Below are 18911 nucleotides of genomic sequence, written 5' to 3' on the forward strand. Positions count from 1 at the left end.
AGCCCGCTCGCAGCTCTTTACGTTCAGCAATTTTCGCCAGATCCGTAGTCCTTCGTACTGCGCAAGCGCTGCGCCTGCGCAGTACAGGGGGGTCCTTATCCACCGGGCAGACCTTTCTCGGCAGAACACCGGATGTCCTGTGTATCTCGGCAGCTTTCGAAATGGCTGGGGCTGGCGGGGCACCCTATTGGCCGGGGCCCATGGGTTTGAGCCCAGTCAAGCCCAATGGAAACATACATTTTATTCCTGGCTTAACAGCTGATAACGATACTCTTTTATCCCCTTGTCTGTCTCCAGTATTATTCTCTAGATCTCCTCCAGGAAGTCACCCTCCACACTAATACAACGTGGCCAGGACTCTCATTATCATGTCATGTTCTCGGAGAGGAGGAGGTTTATTATGAATGGTATGTGATGAGGAAGGGAGCGGATTTCCCCTGAGGGGTCGGATTCCCTCAGCCTGTAAACACAACACACCAGCACGCCCCTTGCCCGCGCTTTCCCCTATGACGTCAACCCCTCCGAGCGCGGCCACTGTCGCCTGGGCGCACCCAGCGCGCTCCCGCGGCGTTTCAAGGCGAGGCCGGTAGTGACGCGGGCACAGCGCTTCCTGTATCTTGTTGAGGTGTTTGATGGTCGGGCTCTGGGTGGTGGCCGCATTCTGACGCTTCTCCTCTCACACGTTCGTTCAGGGACAGCCGGCGTCACCGGACCGGGGCACACCTCAGCGCCGGGGACCCTCCTAGCCAGTCCAGGGCTCCTCTGCGCCGCCTCGGGGCTTTATTTTTTTATTTTGTTCCCTTTTATTTCCCGGACGGCGAGCAGCCATGCAGGCCATCAAGTGTGTGGTGGTCGGAGACGGGTGAGTAGAGGCTCTGCCATCACTTCTCCCTCTATATATCACCCGGGACACTAGGGGGCAGACACTGGCAGCCAATGAGGTGACATGTCTTATCTCTCTCTATCACCCCAGACACTAGGGGGCAGACACTGGCAGCCAATGAGGTGACATGTCTTATCTCTCTCTATCACCCCAGACACTAGGGGGCAGATAGAGAGAGACAAGACATGTCACCTCATTGGCTGCCCCTATCACCCCAGACACTAGGGGGCAGACACTGGCAGCCAATGAGGTGACATGTCTTATCTCTCTCTATCACCCCAGACACTAGGGGGCAGACACTGGCAGCCAATGAGGTGACATGTCTTATCTCTCTCTATCACCCCAGACACTAGGGGGCAGACACTGGCAGCCAATGAGGTGACATGTCTTATCTCTCTCTATCACCCCAGACACTAGGGGGCAGACACTGGCAGCCAATGAGGTGACATGTCTTATCTCTCTCTATCACCCCAGACACTAGGGGGCAGACACTGGCAGCCAATGAGGTGACATGTTTCATCTCCTGGGGAAGGCTGGAGATCCTCTAGTGCAGTACATCAGGCTGATCATAGACTGTGCCCGGTGGGGCTCATCCACATCATGTCTGGTGATCTGTATGGATCCTGGGTATGATTGTTCTCTGTGTGCCCAGCTCACATTGGTAGGGCTTATTTATAATGTGCTCGGGAATCTTAGATCCCATGATACCCTTAATAATGATCCTATCATGTTTTGATGCGTTTGGTTTTCTGTTGTATGGATTCTTGTGTTACCGGCTCAGCCAGTAGCGCTTTCTAAACGCATCTGAAATGTGCTGTAAATGCCATGAGGGCACATGTGCTGCTTTTGTGTTTTGCACTGCGTTTACATGAAAGGAGGTGTTTTGGGGGGGTTGTAAAGCGCCACTTCACTGATATTTAATAAACGCTTGTCAAGCGTGCTGTAGAGGCTTCAGTCGCGTTTACCGTAGACCTAAGTGGAAGGAGTTGACTTGCTTCAATGCTTTCCAGACTCCACATGTAGCTTAATTTTTTTTTTTTTTTTTTGCAGCAAACGATACATGTTTTTCAAATGTGAGCAGCTCTGTCTGCTGTCTATATTATCCGCTGTATGCTGCTTTGCTAGGCATTCGGGAAGCGGCAAAAACGCATCACAAATGCCTTTCTAATACCAGTGTGAACAAGGCCTTAGGCTAATATTACACTAGCATCAAAAGCAGGCATTTCAGCTGCGGTTTTGAAGCCTTACAAGTGCCTATTAATGCTCTGTGTCAATGATGTGCATTGCAGCAGACAGTTTTTTTCACATGGCCGTGTTTGACAGTTGTGTCGTTCCATAGTTTATCTGACATATAAAGAGTGGACAAAAAGGTAAATGGTGAAATGAATTGTAAGAACACATTGCACTGTTGATACACAATGGAGTCCAGCGCAGGTGCATGTTAGTGTAAATGAGCCCCCCATGAGATTGTAGACCGTGCTGATTGCCTATCCTTGGATATGGCGCACATGCGGCAAGCGGGCTGTTCACTGTGGGGGAAAAAAATCAGTTGCAGAGATTTTCAACGTGTTAGAAAATCAGAGTGGTAAAGAGCACTTGATGAGAGCTGATTATCTTTCTTGAATCACTCAGTACACGGCTCGGTTGTCAGATGGCGCTTATCAGGCCTCTGCAGAGTGCAGCAGAGATCCGCAATCCAGAGCAGCTTGAAATGATCTGTGTTTAAAAGTTGCCTGTTCTGTAGTTGGGAGCTTCATTTTGCTCAATATTCTAGAATAGGGTTGGTTTTGTGCTAAGAGATGAGACGCCATTGAAAGAGTTAAACTTCAGACGTTATGGCTCTGGAGAGAATGGCCTCCAACCTAACCGGGTGCTGCTTGTTTTTCTCTGACAGCTCATTCACACACAGATCAATACCATGGAACCTAAAGCTCCCTACACAGGGGCTGAACATAGGCTGCTGTCAACCGGTACTATAGATACTGTAGAAACCGGCTGACATTTGGCCTGTGTGTACAGGTCCTTCCCTTCTCCAACAGAAGCCAATCTCACAACTAGCTTGTGTCGAACGACTATGATGGAAAACCAGCAACCTATCAGCACTCTCAGCCAATGGCTGCAAGCACTGCCTGGTTCGCACTGGCAAATCCCCTGTTAGAACACAGTAGCACAGCTGGGAGATTGCTGTACTAATGTTGCATAGTTAGTAGAGACCTAATTTTTTTTTTTTTTTTTCCTTTTCAGCCCCTGGGTTGAACAAAACTAACTTGCCGTGTGTACCTGGCATTAAACACAATTGTTTACCATGTGCTCTGTTCACGTCCATACATGTGTGCTGCATAAAAATGCAGCATTCCAACACGACAAACCTCAGAGTTGATTGAAGTGTCATTTTCTGTGCTTATAGTTCTGAAAAATGTAAACTGTACAATGCGTTGTTACAACACATCACTTCCCCCATACACAACGTCAAGCAGTGCCAGTCCCAGCCTGAGCCACTAACCTTTACAGGTGGCAAAGTGCAGGTTTCTCCTCCTAGGTATGTTTTATGGACAAAAAGACTTGAGGACATGCAAGACTTCGCTTTATCTGCTTTTGTCCTGAAAGATTCAGCTCTTTCACACGTGTGGACCGTCCAGATCCGCTAGTCAGTTTTTTCAGCGGATCTGAACGGTCGCTCAATACATCTCTATGGAGCGACGGATGTCAGCGGTCACATGTCCGCTGACATCCGCTCCGCAAAATCCAGACGGGTAAAAACCCTGTTTTACATCCGCCTGGTAGATCAGGTGAAAGCAGACAGGCGGTCCGAAATCGATTGATCTCCCCCCCCTCCCCCCCCCCCATAGAGGAGAGCGGAGATCTGACAGGTCCGTCCCTGCACAGAGTACAGATACGGATGGCTGAATTTGGATCCGCATGTGTGAAAGGGGCCTTATACAAGTGGTATTGATTAGTATATCTTTTATATTCTTCATTTTAAAACTTGTTCCTGTGGCTCATGAACTCCTAGGACTAGGTGATGCCTGTGTACCTTATTTTAGATTATTGGAGATTAGGAAATTATTACATTAAGGAAATGCGCCGCTAGTACTATGAAAAAAAATGCTATATGCTCTATATGAGGGTTTTTTTTCCTAGGTTTATTGCTCTGGAAAAACAATTAGTAAAATATTTTAGTAGAGACAGTAAAAAATGGTGAAGTTCAAATGCTGGTTTTACATCTTACACGTGTTAACATGTGCTGTGGTAAGGCAGCCCATTACTATTTTTTTTTTTTTATTATTCAATTGTCAATTTTATACATTTTTTACAAAACATCAAAGTGCAGAGGATCAACATAATTTAAAAACCCCACACGCGTGGGTTGACATAACACAAAAAAACAAGTATAATGGTAAGGAAGATGGCAGCCCATTGTTTTGACCCATTAACACTGCCCATCTTCCTTACCCCCCTTTTTTTTCCTCTTCTAGTGCAGTACACAACTGGTTTACTAGAATGCAGCTCTGTTGTGTTGGGGTGCTATGTAAAATGGCATCTCACCACACAAAGCAGATGAGCAAAAATGAAGGTGTGATTTTTAAAGTATGTGTAGCTTAAAGCGTAGTTCCACCCATTTTGGTGTTTGAAAGTCAGCAGCTACGAAAAATGTCCCATGGTCCAGCGATACGGCCGCTGGAAGCCTCGCTTCTCTCCTTCTTCTTTTCTCCGGCATTGCAAGTGTGGGCACCTGGCTGTGACAGCTTGCGGCTTCACAGCCGGGTGTGCACTGCGCATGCGTGAGTCGTGCTGCGTTTTCTGAATGGCCGGGCAATCTTCTGGGACCTGTGATGTGTCCCAGAAGATTGCAAGGGGGGGAGGAGGAGAACTTCTCCTCTGCGCCATCAGTGGGAGCTGGGTACCTGTCAAAGCTAGGTACCGGCCCCCCCCCCCCCGAAAAAAAAAAAAAAAAAAAAGGCATGCCAAATGTGGCATTTCAGGGGGTAAAGAGTCTTTAAAGCGGAAGTTCCACTTTTGGGTGGAACTCCACTTTAAAATGATTGTTACCCAAAAAAAGAAAAAAAGAATCCTGCTCCCTTAAAGCGGTTGTATACCCGCACAAATTTTTTTTTTTTTTTTTTTTTTTACAAAAAAACCTGTAAGGCAAAGGCATAATGAGCTAGTATGCTAGCTCATTATGAAACACCTTAGAACGAGGTGTTGATCCCAGTCCACGCCGAGGGAGCTGACATTTCCCCTTGGCGTTTCTTCTGGGTGGCCGGAGCCGAGATTACGTCGCTCCCGCGCATGCGCGCGGTAGTCTTCTTCCCGACAAGGTCCGGCAGCGTCTGCCGGGCCTTCACAGTGCATGCGCCGCTGATATCAGCGGCTGCATTCAAATTGAATATCTCCTAAACTATACAGGTTTAGGAGATATTCATTTTACCTACAGGTGAGCCTTATTATAGGCTTACATGTAGGCAGCGTTAATTTTGACAGTAAATTTTGATTTAGTTTTAGTCTTGGTCTTAGGACTAAAATGGCATTTTAGTTTTTACCCATTTTAGTCTTCTGCAATTGTTTTAGTCGTATTTAGTCAACTAAAACTCATTTTAGTCGTCTAAAATATAATGGGTGTAATTAAATTGTAATGCCGTAGTTAACCTTTCTCTACAATTTCCAAACTCATTATATACTGCTGGAGTGGAAAATCTAATATCTTATTTATGGTATTGAGGTATGAACATGCACTACAGACCAGTGTTCATTTTTTATGTCAAATTTCAATTTACCGGTAGTTTTAGTCAGTCTTTTGACTAAAATGCCATTTTAGTCCTCTCATTTTGTTTTTTCGTATTTTAGTTGACTAAAATGTTTTAGTTAACAAAATTAACACTGCCGCTAGGTAAAAATAAAACGAGGGTATATAAACGCTTTAAAGTGATGTAAAGTCTAGTTTTATCTTTTATTTTTTTTTCCCCTATAAAAATAACAAACATGTTATGCTTACCTGCTATGTTGCATTGGATTTGAACAGAGCAGCCCATATCCTCTTCTCGGGTCCCTTCTTCTGTGATCCTGGCCCCTCCCTCCTGTCAAGTGCCCACACAGCAAGCAGCTTGTGGGGTCACTCCTGCCCTGTGTTCATTCAGACATGTAGCCCTGACCCAGCCCCCACCCCCTCTCTCCGCTGATTGGCTAGCTGACTTTGATTGACAGCAGTGGGAGCCAATAGGGCTGCTGCTGTCTCAGCCAATCAGAAAGGAGAATCTTGGATTGCCGAGACACTCGTGGACATTGCTGGATAGAGAGGGACCTCAGGTAAGTGGTGTTGGGGGGGTTGGGGGAACCTCGCTGTTCCTGCCCGGTTCTGCCCCCACTCCTGTAAACTGACCACGGTTTATCATGGTTGCTAAGCCTAGACACCACCCTGGGTCGTTTACGTGCCTCCGGTGCCCACATTTGCAGCTCCCACCTGTCAGCTCCGTCCCCTCCCCAGCCCTCCCCTTCTGCTGCTACCATTGTAACTGAGTGTTCCTTCTATGATCCTCTCTGTTATAGTAAGTGTCCCCAGTGTATGTATTTTTTTTTTTTTTATAAGCCGCTGTATACCTTTTTTTTCATAGCGGCGCTCATGTGACCGTCCGCCTCTCTCCTCCTGGCTGACGCCAGTGGGGGATTCTTGGCCCTGCCCGGTGAAGCTGTTAGTTCGAGAGAGGCGCCCGGTCACATGAGCAGCGCTCTAAAATAAGGCCTAATACAAGCGTATTTTTAAAAAACACATACACTGGGGACATTTACTATAACAGAGGGGATTGTAAAAAGAACACTAAGTGCCTTAACAACCACTTTAACTGCTTAAGGACCACCCCACGTACAAGTACTGCGACAGGGCGGCCCTTTAGTGCAAAGTCACGTACCTGTACGTCATTTCTTGTTCCTGCTCTGGGGCGCACGTGCCGCCAGAGCCCTGCTCCGGCTGTGATTGGACTCAGCAGGTCTGATGGCGGTCTGTCTATGTAAACAAGGCAGACCATTGTTCTGCCAAAGAGGTAAATGGAGATCTTGTGTTTCTGCTAAGCAGAAACACGGATCTGTTTTCCTCCAGTGTCAGCACTCCCCCCGCGGTTAGAAAGCACTCACTAGGAGCACACTTAACCCTTTGATCGCCCCTGGTGTTAACCCCTTCCCTGCCAGTGTCATTTATACAGTGACAGTGCTTTTTTTTTTTTTTCTTTGTATAGCACTGGTCCCCAAAAAGTGTCACTTAGTTTCAGATTTGTCCACCGCAGTCCCTCTAAAAATCACTGATCACCGCCATTACTAGTAAAAACAATATAAAAAAAATAAAGTCCCTAAATCTATCCCATAATTTGTAGACACAATAACTTTTGTGCAAATCTATTTACGCTTATTGGGATTTTAATTTTTTTTTTTTTTTTTATATTTTGTGTTTTTTTTTTATAGTAGAAAGTAAAAAATATTTTTTTTTCAAAATTGTCCTTTTTTTGTTTATAGCGCAAAAAATAAAAACCGCAGAGGTGACCAAATACCACCAAAATTTCCTATTTGTAGGGGAAAAAGGACATAAATTTTATTTGGGTGCAGTGTCCAACGACTGCGCAATTGTCAGTTAAAGCAACGCAGTGCTGTATCGCAAAAAATGGTCAGGAGGGGGGTAAAACCTTCCGGAGCTGAAGTGGTTAATGATGCAGGCACTTTACCCTGCAAAATGCCATGGGGAAATAGTATGCGGGCGTTGGGTTGCTGTGCCCTGTATGGGCAAAGGGACAGTCTCTTTAGGCCCCTTTTCCCTTTGGCATTCTGGCAGTCTGTTTTTCCTTTTTCTTTTTTTTAAATTCTTTATAAGACAGATACAGTAAAAACTTAGCCTCCCAAGGTTTTGCATGAAGTAGGGTAATGCAGATGTGAGAATGTTAAAACACACAACAGCTGGATGGTCATCTGAAACCAAATGTGTATGAATATGGTACACAGATCAAAAACTTACCGCAGTACTCAAACAGGAAAAGTTTGTGTCCAGGTCCACTTTTACTGTCTCGACAAGATGTGGGTGGATGCATGTCCACTTGGTCCGCGTCACGAATGTTAATTCTCCATTATGAACGCTAGTTTACAAGACCGACCGCTTCTGGCTCGTCCTTGCTTCCAAGCATGCGTGTTTGTACTTTGGTCTTTTGTCTGACGGACTTGTGTACACATTTAATATGTACTCTGCTACATATGTTATAGCGTCTACAAACTATGGGGATTTTTCTTTTATTTAGTAATGGCGATCAGCGACTTAGTGGGACTGCGGTATTGCAGTGGAGAAATCGGACACCTAAATGACACTTGACACTGGGGACCAGTGACACCAATACAGAGATCAGTGCTAAAAAAAAATGTAAAGATCCTGTTCCTTCTTTGCAGTAACGCAGGATCAATACCTTCCCTTCTGACAGAAGGACAATCTGCCTTGTTTACATAGGCAGATTGTTTTTCCTGTGTAATCATCGGGTGCTGGCGGACATAGTCCGTGGTACTTGCTGTTGGGCTCCCACTGTGTGTGATGACAGCAGGAGCGGGTCGCTGCCGTCACGCGTGCCCCAGACACGGAGGTGTCAGCTCACGTACTAGGTACGTGATGTGGCACAGAGCGGCCGTCCTGCCACATTAAATGTATGGTGGGCGGTCTGCAAGTGGTTAAAGTGTAAGTTCACCTTTACAGAAAATCTGTAAGGTGAACTTGCACTGGCCCCTCTCCCCATCGCACCCGTCCCGCTAACCTGGAGTCTGGCGATCACCTGCACTGACAGATCGTATTGCCACTGTACCGTCCAGGGATTCGAAATCCCCACAGCTTTCTCTCCTCTTCACCTGTGGTGACAGGACGGGCTATGCGGGTTCTGATTGGTTGGCGTTGCCCATGTGATGGCGCTGACCAATTAGAACGCTCCTAAACGTACCTCCTTACGAGGTACATTTCGGAGATTAAGCTCCGGGGGATTTCTAACCCCCGGACTGGTGAGACAGCGACCCGATGTCTCCTAGAGGGTGATTGCCGCGCTCCAGGTCAGTGGAACTGGGATGGGTGGGGGTATCGGTGAGGAGGGGATCCTGTGTAAGTTCACCTTACAGATTTTCTGTAAAGGTGAACTTACCCTTTAAGGTCTGTATGTAAGCTGACACGTTTTCATGGTGTTCGTGCTAATTTGGTGATTTAATTTTTTTTTTTTTTTTTCTGCATTAGTTCAGACTGCACTCATGTCAATGGCTGCAGGCTTAGGTAGGACATAAATTATGCAATTTTATTTGCTGCAACCATGGCGCAGGGAGCCATCCCTGCTGGGAGAACACAATTATTGCTAGCAGCTATAGCCCCTGACAATAATTGCATGCTAGAAAGCCAACATGCTGGTTGTACGCAGGTCGATCGATGGATCAATTTGGGCATAATCAGCCTTGACAATACATGGTTCGCATCTCGGCCGCTCCCTGCTTAACTTTAATATAGATTCTAGGTGGATTAAGTCAGGTTTAGATGTGGCTGTTCTGCATGTTTGAATGTACCTCCCCTGTTCATGGGGAAACAGCTTATTTGAAACTTCCTGTTCCAATTATTTTCTAATTGAATAAATTGTCTGTCAGATAGATAAAGTGGTCTGAAATACTAGTAAAGCCGGCTATAGATGGTTCGGATCTTGGCTGGTTGAACCATGTATGGGCAGGTGAATGTATCCAAGTTGATCGATCACCTTGGGTACAACCAGCCTGCTGGATTTTACATGTGATTGCCAGCGGCTGTTAGCAATAGTCGCTATGTTCTTCTGGCGGGGATGGCTTTCCCCACCCACTGCTGGGAGAACACAATGGCTCCGTGGGAGGGCAGTCAGTGCTGATGGAGGAATCGAGCCATTTTCATGCTTGTAGGAAAGAAAATTGCCTCTTCTATGGCTGACCTTAGTAGTTTAGAATTCACCTTCAGTATTTGCATTAATCATTTGATGGTAATTACAAATTTTCACTGGGGTGATCTGTAATGCACTTCATGCACCTATGCTAGGTTTTATCTGTCATCACTGGTAATGCTCACTGAGGGGTCTTAGAAGAAGCAGCAAAACACTCATAAGTCAGCAACTACTCTGCTTTCCATTTCAGTCTTTGCATGTTTACTATTGGCTCATGTGCAGAGCCAGATTAAGTCCTATTTGCTGATGTGCAAAAGATAGGTGACTGATATCAAGACAGATTTAAAGCCTGTTCACCTTTTGGTAACATGTCACACCTGTATTTAGGGTGTAACATTACTGAGCATCAGTCCCCGCACCCCCATCCCCCCTGCTGATTGTGGTGCAGTGCTCTGTGGGTTCCCGAGGAGAAAAAAGTAAATGTGTATATTTTTTTTTTTTTACCTACAGAAATATACATTTATTTTTTTTAAAAGGTGAACTTATCCTTTAAAACTGAACTAAAGGCAAAAGTACTCTGTTCCAATGGTTTGATGCCCACAAGGTCCTGCACTGGCATCTTCTCCCTGGCTGCTTCTGGGAGCCAGTCTTCAGTCATCTTGATTGGCCTGCGCGGGATGACTGCACATCCTGGCACACAGGCAGTGTGCCACAATGTAAACTGGCTGCCCATGCGCAGCTTGGCGTGCATTCTACAGGGGTATGTGAAAAGGCAGGTAAGAGACATTACATGTCTCTTCTCGCTTATTTCCAGGAAAAATAATTTTAACCACTTGCTGACCACACTATAGCCCAGTGGTTCTCAACTCCAGTCCTCGGGACCCACCAACAGGCCAGATTTTAAGTATTACCTTGGGGAGTTGCAGACTAGAATGCTGCAATCACTGAGCAGCAAATGATATCACCTGTGATGTATTTCAGCTATCTTACAAACCTGGCCTGTTGGTGGGTCCTGAGGACCGGAGTTGAGAACCACTGCTATAGCCGAATGACAGCTACAACATGGCCGGCTAGTTCTAAGAGGCCATCCTATGACGGCCTCCCTTGATCATGGGCGGCGCGCTCTGTGATCACACTGTCTGGGGGACACTGCTGATCACACATTGAGGTAAAGAGCCAATCAGCAGCTCTTTACCACATGATCAGCTGTGTCCAATGACAGCTGATCATGGATGTAAAAACTATGTTTTTTTTTTTTTTTTTCCCATGCTGACAGCATGAGGAGAAGAGAGCCGATAACTGGCTTCTCTAAAAGGGACATGTACACTGATAATCAGGGCATTTGATTATCAGTGTCCTGATTATCAATGCAGTCTCAACAGTGCCAACCAGTGCTGCTTTGTCAGCGCACATTAGTGAACGAAAAATATTACCTGTTCGCAAATTTTTTTTTTATTTTAACCTTCGTTTTCATGTAAACTGGCAGCTCCCAAACGTGAGTTTAGGAGCGTTTGGTGTGTTGTGTTTTTTTTTGTGTTTTTTGTTTATTTCCCTTGCCAAAGCTCCTAAACTCATCTCCATAAAAGCCTGTGTCCCCACATACACATGGGCTTTTAGCAGAGTGTAGGAGCTGCCGCGTTTTAGGTGAGGTTAAACCTCCCTCTCCTGAACGCGGAAGAATTGTGTTCAGGGTGGGAACGTTTTGACCGCAGCCCGTGGAAAAAAACACGCTTTACCTTTTTACGCGGCTGCAGTCATGGTAGGCTAGTGTACATGTAGCCTTATAGCTATCACAAGGGGACTAACAAGCAAATGTGGTATCGAGGGCACGTGACAGGTACTATTTATGGAGATATCGGGGCTATATTCTTCTTTGTATCTAACTATTCTGGACACTTCTTGAGGGCCTTTGGGGGATTTAGTAAAGATATTATAAATTAATACCACTTTAAAATGGAACTTAAGTCAGAAAATTAAGGGTTGCTGGATCTTGTCAGTCTTGCCCTTTTTTTGCAGGTATAGCTATGTAAAACATTTAAAATAAGTGTCTGTTTTTAAAATCCAGTAATTCACTCTCTGCACATGCTCAGTTGCTCTCGATTTTTTGACACTGTGCTGAAAATCAGAGCCCCTAGAGGTCGGGGGGCTTTGAACTTTAGCAAAATGGCAGCCTCCGGCAAGAAGAAACAGAGTCCATGCCGGAGGCTATTTACAGCACCCACTAATTTTTGTAGCGTAATTTAATAATGTGGAATGTATGCTGCTTGTTAACATTTATTTTTTAGACAGGTTGGTATGGGTAAAGTTATGCTTTTTTAGACCTGGAATAAGAAACCCTTATAGAAAGCTTTCAGGTAGGATCTGCAGTCATGTTAGGGAAGTGTTTGTGTGTGCATTGGCTTATTAGACGGAACACAGTTGATAGGGAAAAAGTCTAACCAGTGTCCAGCATGAATTGAAATATGAATGTTCTAATTTGTCCCAAAACCCAAACCTGTTTTTTAGTAGGGGGAAGTGAAGGACTGGTCACTTAACAGTTACTTTATCAGAACTGACTGTAATCCTAAGGTCAACTGTTTACTGAACTGGGGAATTTTGAAGCAGGAAGCAAGTTTCCATATTTGTGACTTGTTTGTCTAGTTGGATTTTTTTTTTTTTTCGTGCATGTCATGGTTAGTCCTGTGTGCTGATTAACTATTTATTTACATCCTACTGAAAGTAATTTCTAGATGAATTGATCTTATCTCCTAATCTTTGTGTAATTGTGTTCATATTATCAGAAGCTGAGTCAATAGCACTTTTGTACTGATGATGAAAACTAAAATGATAAAACTTAAAAAAAAAGGTGTTTTGTAGGTGGCTAATGTGGAATTAAAGGTAATAATTATTTAAATTGTTGCCTCCCTCTCATGTTTATTTTGCATGGCCTGTTTAAAAAAGAGAGTGTAAATACAGTACCTAGTTTCAAAGCGGTGATGTGATCCAGCAGTTATGGCTCCCCTGTGTCACAGAACGAATGCTTCAGGGGAGAGGAGACAATGGAGTCGGACAGTGATGCTGATAATGAACAGCCATTGAGTGCTTTATTACACAGGGAAGTCAGGGCTGCTGGATCACATGACCAGACAAGATTTTTTTTTTAAAAAGTAGTTAAACTACTATATGTGTGTGTGTGTGTGTGTGTACAAACGCAATTTTTTTGGGGGGGAAAAATACACTTTTTAATTAAAAAGTAAGAGAACGCTAAAGATGGCCCAATTTTTAATTTTTTTTTTAAATTGTGAAAGATAATGTTGCGCAAAGTAAATGATACCCAACATGTCATGCTTCAAAATTGCGCCCACTCATGAAATGGTGACAGACTTTGACGCTTAATCTCCATAGGCAATGTTTAAAGAATTCTACAGGTTACCAGTTTTTAGTTTCAGGGGAGGTTTTTTCTTTTATCTTTACACTGTCCCTTTTTAAAAAAAAGTTATTTTTTTTTTTGGATCACTTTTATTCCTACTACAAGGAATGTAGACATCCCTTGTAATAGAAAAAAGCATGACAGGACCTCTTTAATGAGAGATCTGGGGTCAAAAAGACCTCAGATTTCACATTTACAGCCGCCTGGCTCCCTATTGCTCATGCGTGAGTGCACATTCTGTGTGGCCCCTGCTGTCTTGTGGGACCTGTGTGTCTCCCAGAAGACGGGGGGGTCGGTGGTGGTGCCGCACATGGCATAGATCGCGGCGGATACTTCGGCGATCTTTCGCCGGAAGTGGGAGCAAATACCTGTATTAGACAGGTATCTGCTCTCCCCTGAAAGGTGCCAAATGTGACACCGGAGGGGGGGAGGAATCCGGACAGCAGAAGTTCCATTTTTGGGTGGAACTCCACTTTAAATGCAATATATAAAAAAAAAAAAAAAACAAAAAAAAAAAAACAAAACTGTCCCTTTTTAAGGCCGTTAGGCAGAAGTGACATTTGACGTCCCTTCCGTTATCCAATGGCATTGAGTTGAGTGGAATCCATCATTCCCTCACTCGACTGCCTGCCTCTCAGGGGATGGCATCGAATCATCTCCGCCGCTACCGACGGATCCCGCCGTTGAAGAAAATACCGGGGTTATGGCAGCTATCTGCTGCTATAACAGTTTTTAACATCAAAGTAGCAACGTAAATCCATGCTGGGCGGTCCGGAAGTGGTTAAGGCGCTTTGGAAGCGTTGCCAATTCATTTCAATGGGCAGGGGGGTGTTTTTGGAGCGCTATTTATATCGCTCCAAGGATGCTGCTTGCAGAACTTTTTTTACTGTCCTGCAAACGCACTGCCCCAGTGTGAAAGCACACATTAAAGTGAATGGGGGTCAGTTTTCAGGCTCTTTAGGGGTGCTATTTCTAGCGCTAAAACATCTGAAAACTGCCTCGGTGTGAAAGAGGTCTTATGCATTGTATGCATTAGGATAAAAAAAAATTTGTGTAGCAGCTTTCCCAGCCCCCCTAATGCTTACCTGAGCCCCATCCCTCTCCAGCGATGTCCACGAGTGTCTTAGCCGTCCAAGACTCTCCGCCTGATTGGCTGAGACAGCAGCGGTGCCATTGGCTCCCTTGGCTGTCAGTCAGCCAATCAGGAGAGAGGGGGTGGGGTTGGGCTTGGGCTGGGCTGCAGCTCCGTGTCTGAATGGACACACGGAGCTGCAGCTTGGCACGGTTGCCACCATAGCAAGCTTCTTGCTGTTGGGGCACTCAATGGAAGGGAGGGGCCAGGAGCAGCGAAGCGGAACCCGAGAAGAGGATGGGGGCTGCTCTGTGCAAAACCAGTTGCACAGAGGAGGTAAGTATAACATGTATGTTATATTTAAAAAGTGAAAAAAAACTTTACAATCACTTTAAGCATTAGGCCCTTGTCATACTTGTGATCCCGTCGCTGGCAAGAACTCGCTAGAGTATGAACTGCAAAAATTTACAATTCATCTGCTTGTATGTGTTGCTAACAGACTGAATCAGTGAGATGTCAGCATGTAGGTTGCCAGCTAAAAAGTGACCTGTCGCTTATCCAGCTGCCAAGGGAGCGACAAATGCAAGCAGGTGTCCCTGACCTAGAAAAAGATAAATTCCTGGTTTGCCTACTTTTCTCAGGTCAGGGACTGGCCTAATGGCTTCAAAGTGTAGAAAAAAAATAAGCAGAAAATTTCAGGTGTTGCAATAATTTTCACCTTTAGCCCGGGTTCACACCACAACGGGCTGCGGATCGCACAGGAGCGCTGTGCGTCCCTGTTCCACGTTTCAGGGACGAATCGGGGCCGATTCAATGCCTGAATTCGGCCCTGAAACGCAGGGCGCTCCGCAGCCGCCCCGGAGATATGTGAACCGGCTCCATAGGGAGCCAGTCACATTCTCCTGCTATGCGAATTAGATGTACGGAAACGCACATCTAATTCGCATAGGTGTGAACCCGGGCTTAATTCAGTGGGATAATGATTAGATTTAGATTTAATGGGCTTCTTTGGACAGCGGTTCCTATTTCTACCCCCACTTTTGATCCATTAGGCTGAGATGTAAGCTGGCTGGATGGATCCTGTAGCTAATTATAGCCACTTTCCTTAAAGCGTATATACAAAATAAAAAAAACTATGCATTTCATTTTGAAGTCTCTGCAAATACAGAAAAATAGCTCATAACAGTATACTAAAAAGAGGCATTGAAAAAGTATTCATACCTCTTGAATTTTCCACATTTTGTCATGTTACAACCAAAAACGTAAATTTAATTTTATGTGATAGACCAACACAAAGTGGCATATAATTGTGAAGTGGAAGGAAAATTTTTGTAAACGTTAGTTTTTATTTTTTTTTACAAATCTCTGAAAAGTGACATGCATTTGCATTCAGCCCCCCTGAGACAATACTTTGTAGAACCACCTTTTGCTGCAATTACAGCTGCAAGTATTTTTGGGGATGCCTCTACTAGCTTTGCGAATCTAGAGAGTAAAATGTTTGCTCATTCTTCTTTACAAAATAGCTCAAGCTCTGTCAGATTGGATGGAGGGCGTTTGTGAACAGCAATTTTCAAGTCTTGCCACAGATTCTCAATTGGATTTAGGTCTGGATTTTGACTGGGCCATTCTAACGCATGAATATGCTTTGATCTAAAACATTCCATTGTAGCTCTGGCTGTATGTTTAGGGTCGTTGTCCTGCTGGAAGGTGAACCTCCACCCCAGTCTAGTCTTTTGCAGATCCTTAACAGGTTTTCTTCTAAGATTGCCCTGTATTTGGCTCCATCCATCTTCCCAACAACTCTGACCAGCTTCCCTGTCCATTGCTGAAGGAAAGCATCCCCACAACATCATGCTGCCACCACCATATTTTACGGTGGGGATGGTGTGTTCAGGGTGATGTGTGGTGTTGGTTTTCCTCCACACATAGCGTTTTGCTTTTAGGCCAAAAAGTTCAATTTTTGTCTCATCTGACCAGAGAGCACCTTCTTCCACACGTTTGCTGTGTCCCCCACATGGCTTCTCGCAAACTGCAAACAGGACTACATATGGCTTTCAACAATGGCTTTCTTCCTGCCACTCTTAAATAAAGATAGATTAAATAAAGGCCAGATTTGTGGAGTGCACGGCTAGTAGTTGTCCTGTGGACAGATTCTCCCACCTGAGCTGTGTGGTACTCTTTCCATTCTCTGATGGATTGAACAGTGCTCTGTGAGATGTTCAAAGCTTGGGGGATTGTTTTTATAACATAACCCTGCTTTAAACTTCCCCATCTTACCTGTCTGGTGTGTTCCTTGGCCTTCATGGTGCTGTTTGTTCACAAAGGTTCTCTAACAAACATCCAGATTTTAGTTAGGGTTATCAGAATAAAGGGAGGCTGAATACAAATGCAAGCCACACTTTTCAGATATTTATTTGTAAAAAAAAAAAAAAAAAAAAATCAAATTTATCATTTTCCTTCCACTTTACAATTATGTGCCGCTTTGTTGGTCTATCACATAAAATCCCAATAAAATACATTTACGTTTTTAATTGGAATGTGACAAAATGTGGAAAATTTGAAGGGGTATGAATACTTTTAGTTCAGCTGTTCTTTAATTGTTTACATTTAATATTGAAATAAAGCATTTGAGTTATTTATTTTTTCTTTTACAGAGCGGTTGGTAAGACTTGTTTGCTGATAAGTTACACCACCAATGCATTCCCTGGAGAATACATCCCAACTGTGTAAGTAAAAAACAAGGTCCCATCATTGTAATACTTTAACTAATTTGACAAGCCATTTAAAACTGACAAGTCTACCTGACCAAGTTTATGACAGGTCAGTGTATATATATTTCAAAACTGCTGTACCATTTGAAGATTACAAAGCAGTTGTTTTGCTTCAGTCAAGGCAACTTGTCCAGACAAACGGTCAGTTCACACTGGGAATTGCACAGGAAGCGCGTTCCTGTGCGATTTTGAGACAATTTTTTTTTTTTTTTTAACCGTGCGAAAAGTAGTGCATGCACTACTTTTGGAAATTCACTGCAACCACATTGCATTGTACTTTTGTACCATGAGATCCAGTGTGGGCAAACACACACTATTTGCAACCTGCTATTAAGATGTCATTAACTTAATATTGACATTCACTGCATAGTGCAACTGCAACGTGTTTTAAACACAGTACGGGAAATGTGGAGGAACGTGGGTTTCCCGCACCACATTCGTATCAACCGGCCCTGAAATAAGTCTGCAGGAGGAAGCATTTTCCAAGTCTCCTCGTTCAAAGAGATCAGACTGGAACATTGTAAATACACCAAATGTAAAGGCCCATACACACAGGGCAAAATCAGCCAGTACAATAGATACTGGGTGACATTCGGCCCGTGTGTACAAGTCTCTGTTTGGCAAAAGCTGACAACACCAGCAGCTGATCGGCATCACATCAGCGCTCTCAGCCAATGGCTGATCAGTGTGTTCTGGTGGGGAGGTGGTCCCCCTGTCAGAACACAATAGTTCAGCGGGGAGATCACTGTACTAAAATCACATAGTTGATACTATGACCTGACAAGCTCCTCAGTTTTGGCTGAATGAAAAAAACGTACCGTGTGTACCAGGCTTGACACTGACACACTAGGATTAACATGAATGACCTCTCTGAGCCATTATCTCAGTCCATGAAGTAGATGCTGTCCCTAGTTAGTGATTGAGTCTATCTGGAAAATTTGATGGCCTTGTGGGATGTTCTACATGTAGTACCTTTTTTAGTTTTAACATGGAAACCTATTGGATGCTAGGGCCAGTTAAAGGAAGTATATTAGTGTTGGACCCCTTTCCCACTGAGGCGTTTTTCAGGCACTCTTGGGTTAAAAAAAGCGCCTGAAAAACGGGTCCCCTGCAGTCTGTGAAAGCCCGAGTGCTTTCACACTGAGGCGACACGCTGGCAGGACGTTACAAAAAAAACCCAAAAAAACTCCTGCAAGCAGCATCTTTGGAGCGGTGTATACACCGCTCCTGCCCATTGAAATGAATGGGCAGCGCCGCCAGCAAAGCACCACTGCAGCGGTGCTTTGCGGGTTGTTTTAACCCTTTTTTGGCCGCTAGCCGGGGGTTCAAAGCACCCGCTAGCGGCTGAAAACCTCTGCAAACACAAGGGTAAAGCACCGCTAAAAAATAGCGGCGTTTTACAGTCAACGCCCGCCCACTCCAGTGTAAAAGCAGCCTTAGGGCTTGAAGGCCTTTAAAAAAACAGACTTTTTGTGTGTGGTGTTTGTGTGTGTGTGTGTGTGTGTGTGTGTGTGTGTGTGTGTTTGTTTTTTTTTTTTTTTTATATATATTAAACTGTTTAAGCTATTGTGAACATATACGTTTTAAATTCCAAATTCAGCTTTGACAACTATTCTGCCAATGTTATGGTTGATGGAAAACCAGTTAACTTGGGCTTGTGGGATACAGCTGGACAAGAAGATTACGATAGACTGCGTCCATTGTCTTATCCACAGACGGTAAGGATCCATGTTTTGATCTTTTGTACAGCTGTGTGAGCATGGGTGAAAGCACTGTGTTTATGTAATGGATCACATTGTTCCGAGTTGGATGTATTTCTTTGTGCCTCCAATATATATTTTATAAAGGAGGCACACAAGCAATATTTGATGCTGCCCACAGT

General features: G+C 44.5%; 1 protein-coding gene across 2 annotated transcripts in view; it reads left to right on the top strand.

Annotated features, from left to right (window-relative positions):
• The first annotated feature begins 573 nt into the window (after positions 1-573).
• LOC141101732 (ras-related C3 botulinum toxin substrate 1) overlaps positions 574-18911 on the top strand; it is a 40662-nt gene continuing 22324 nt past the window's right edge. Inside the window, exons 1-3 of one of the 2 annotated variants that reach the window (XM_073591025.1) lie at positions 574-862; positions 16913-16984; positions 18630-18747. In XM_073591025.1, coding sequence (XP_073447126.1) covers positions 828-862; positions 16913-16984; positions 18630-18747 — 225 coding nt within the window. In that variant the 5' untranslated portion in view covers positions 574-827. The remainder of the gene's footprint in view (positions 863-16912; positions 16985-18629; positions 18748-18911) is intronic. The other variant, XM_073591026.1, reaches the window with a different exon arrangement.

Source organism: Aquarana catesbeiana, linkage group LG06 (assembly GCF_042186555.1).
Source record: "Aquarana catesbeiana isolate 2022-GZ linkage group LG06, ASM4218655v1, whole genome shotgun sequence".
Classification (NCBI taxonomy): domain Eukaryota; kingdom Metazoa; phylum Chordata; class Amphibia; order Anura; family Ranidae; genus Aquarana; species Aquarana catesbeiana.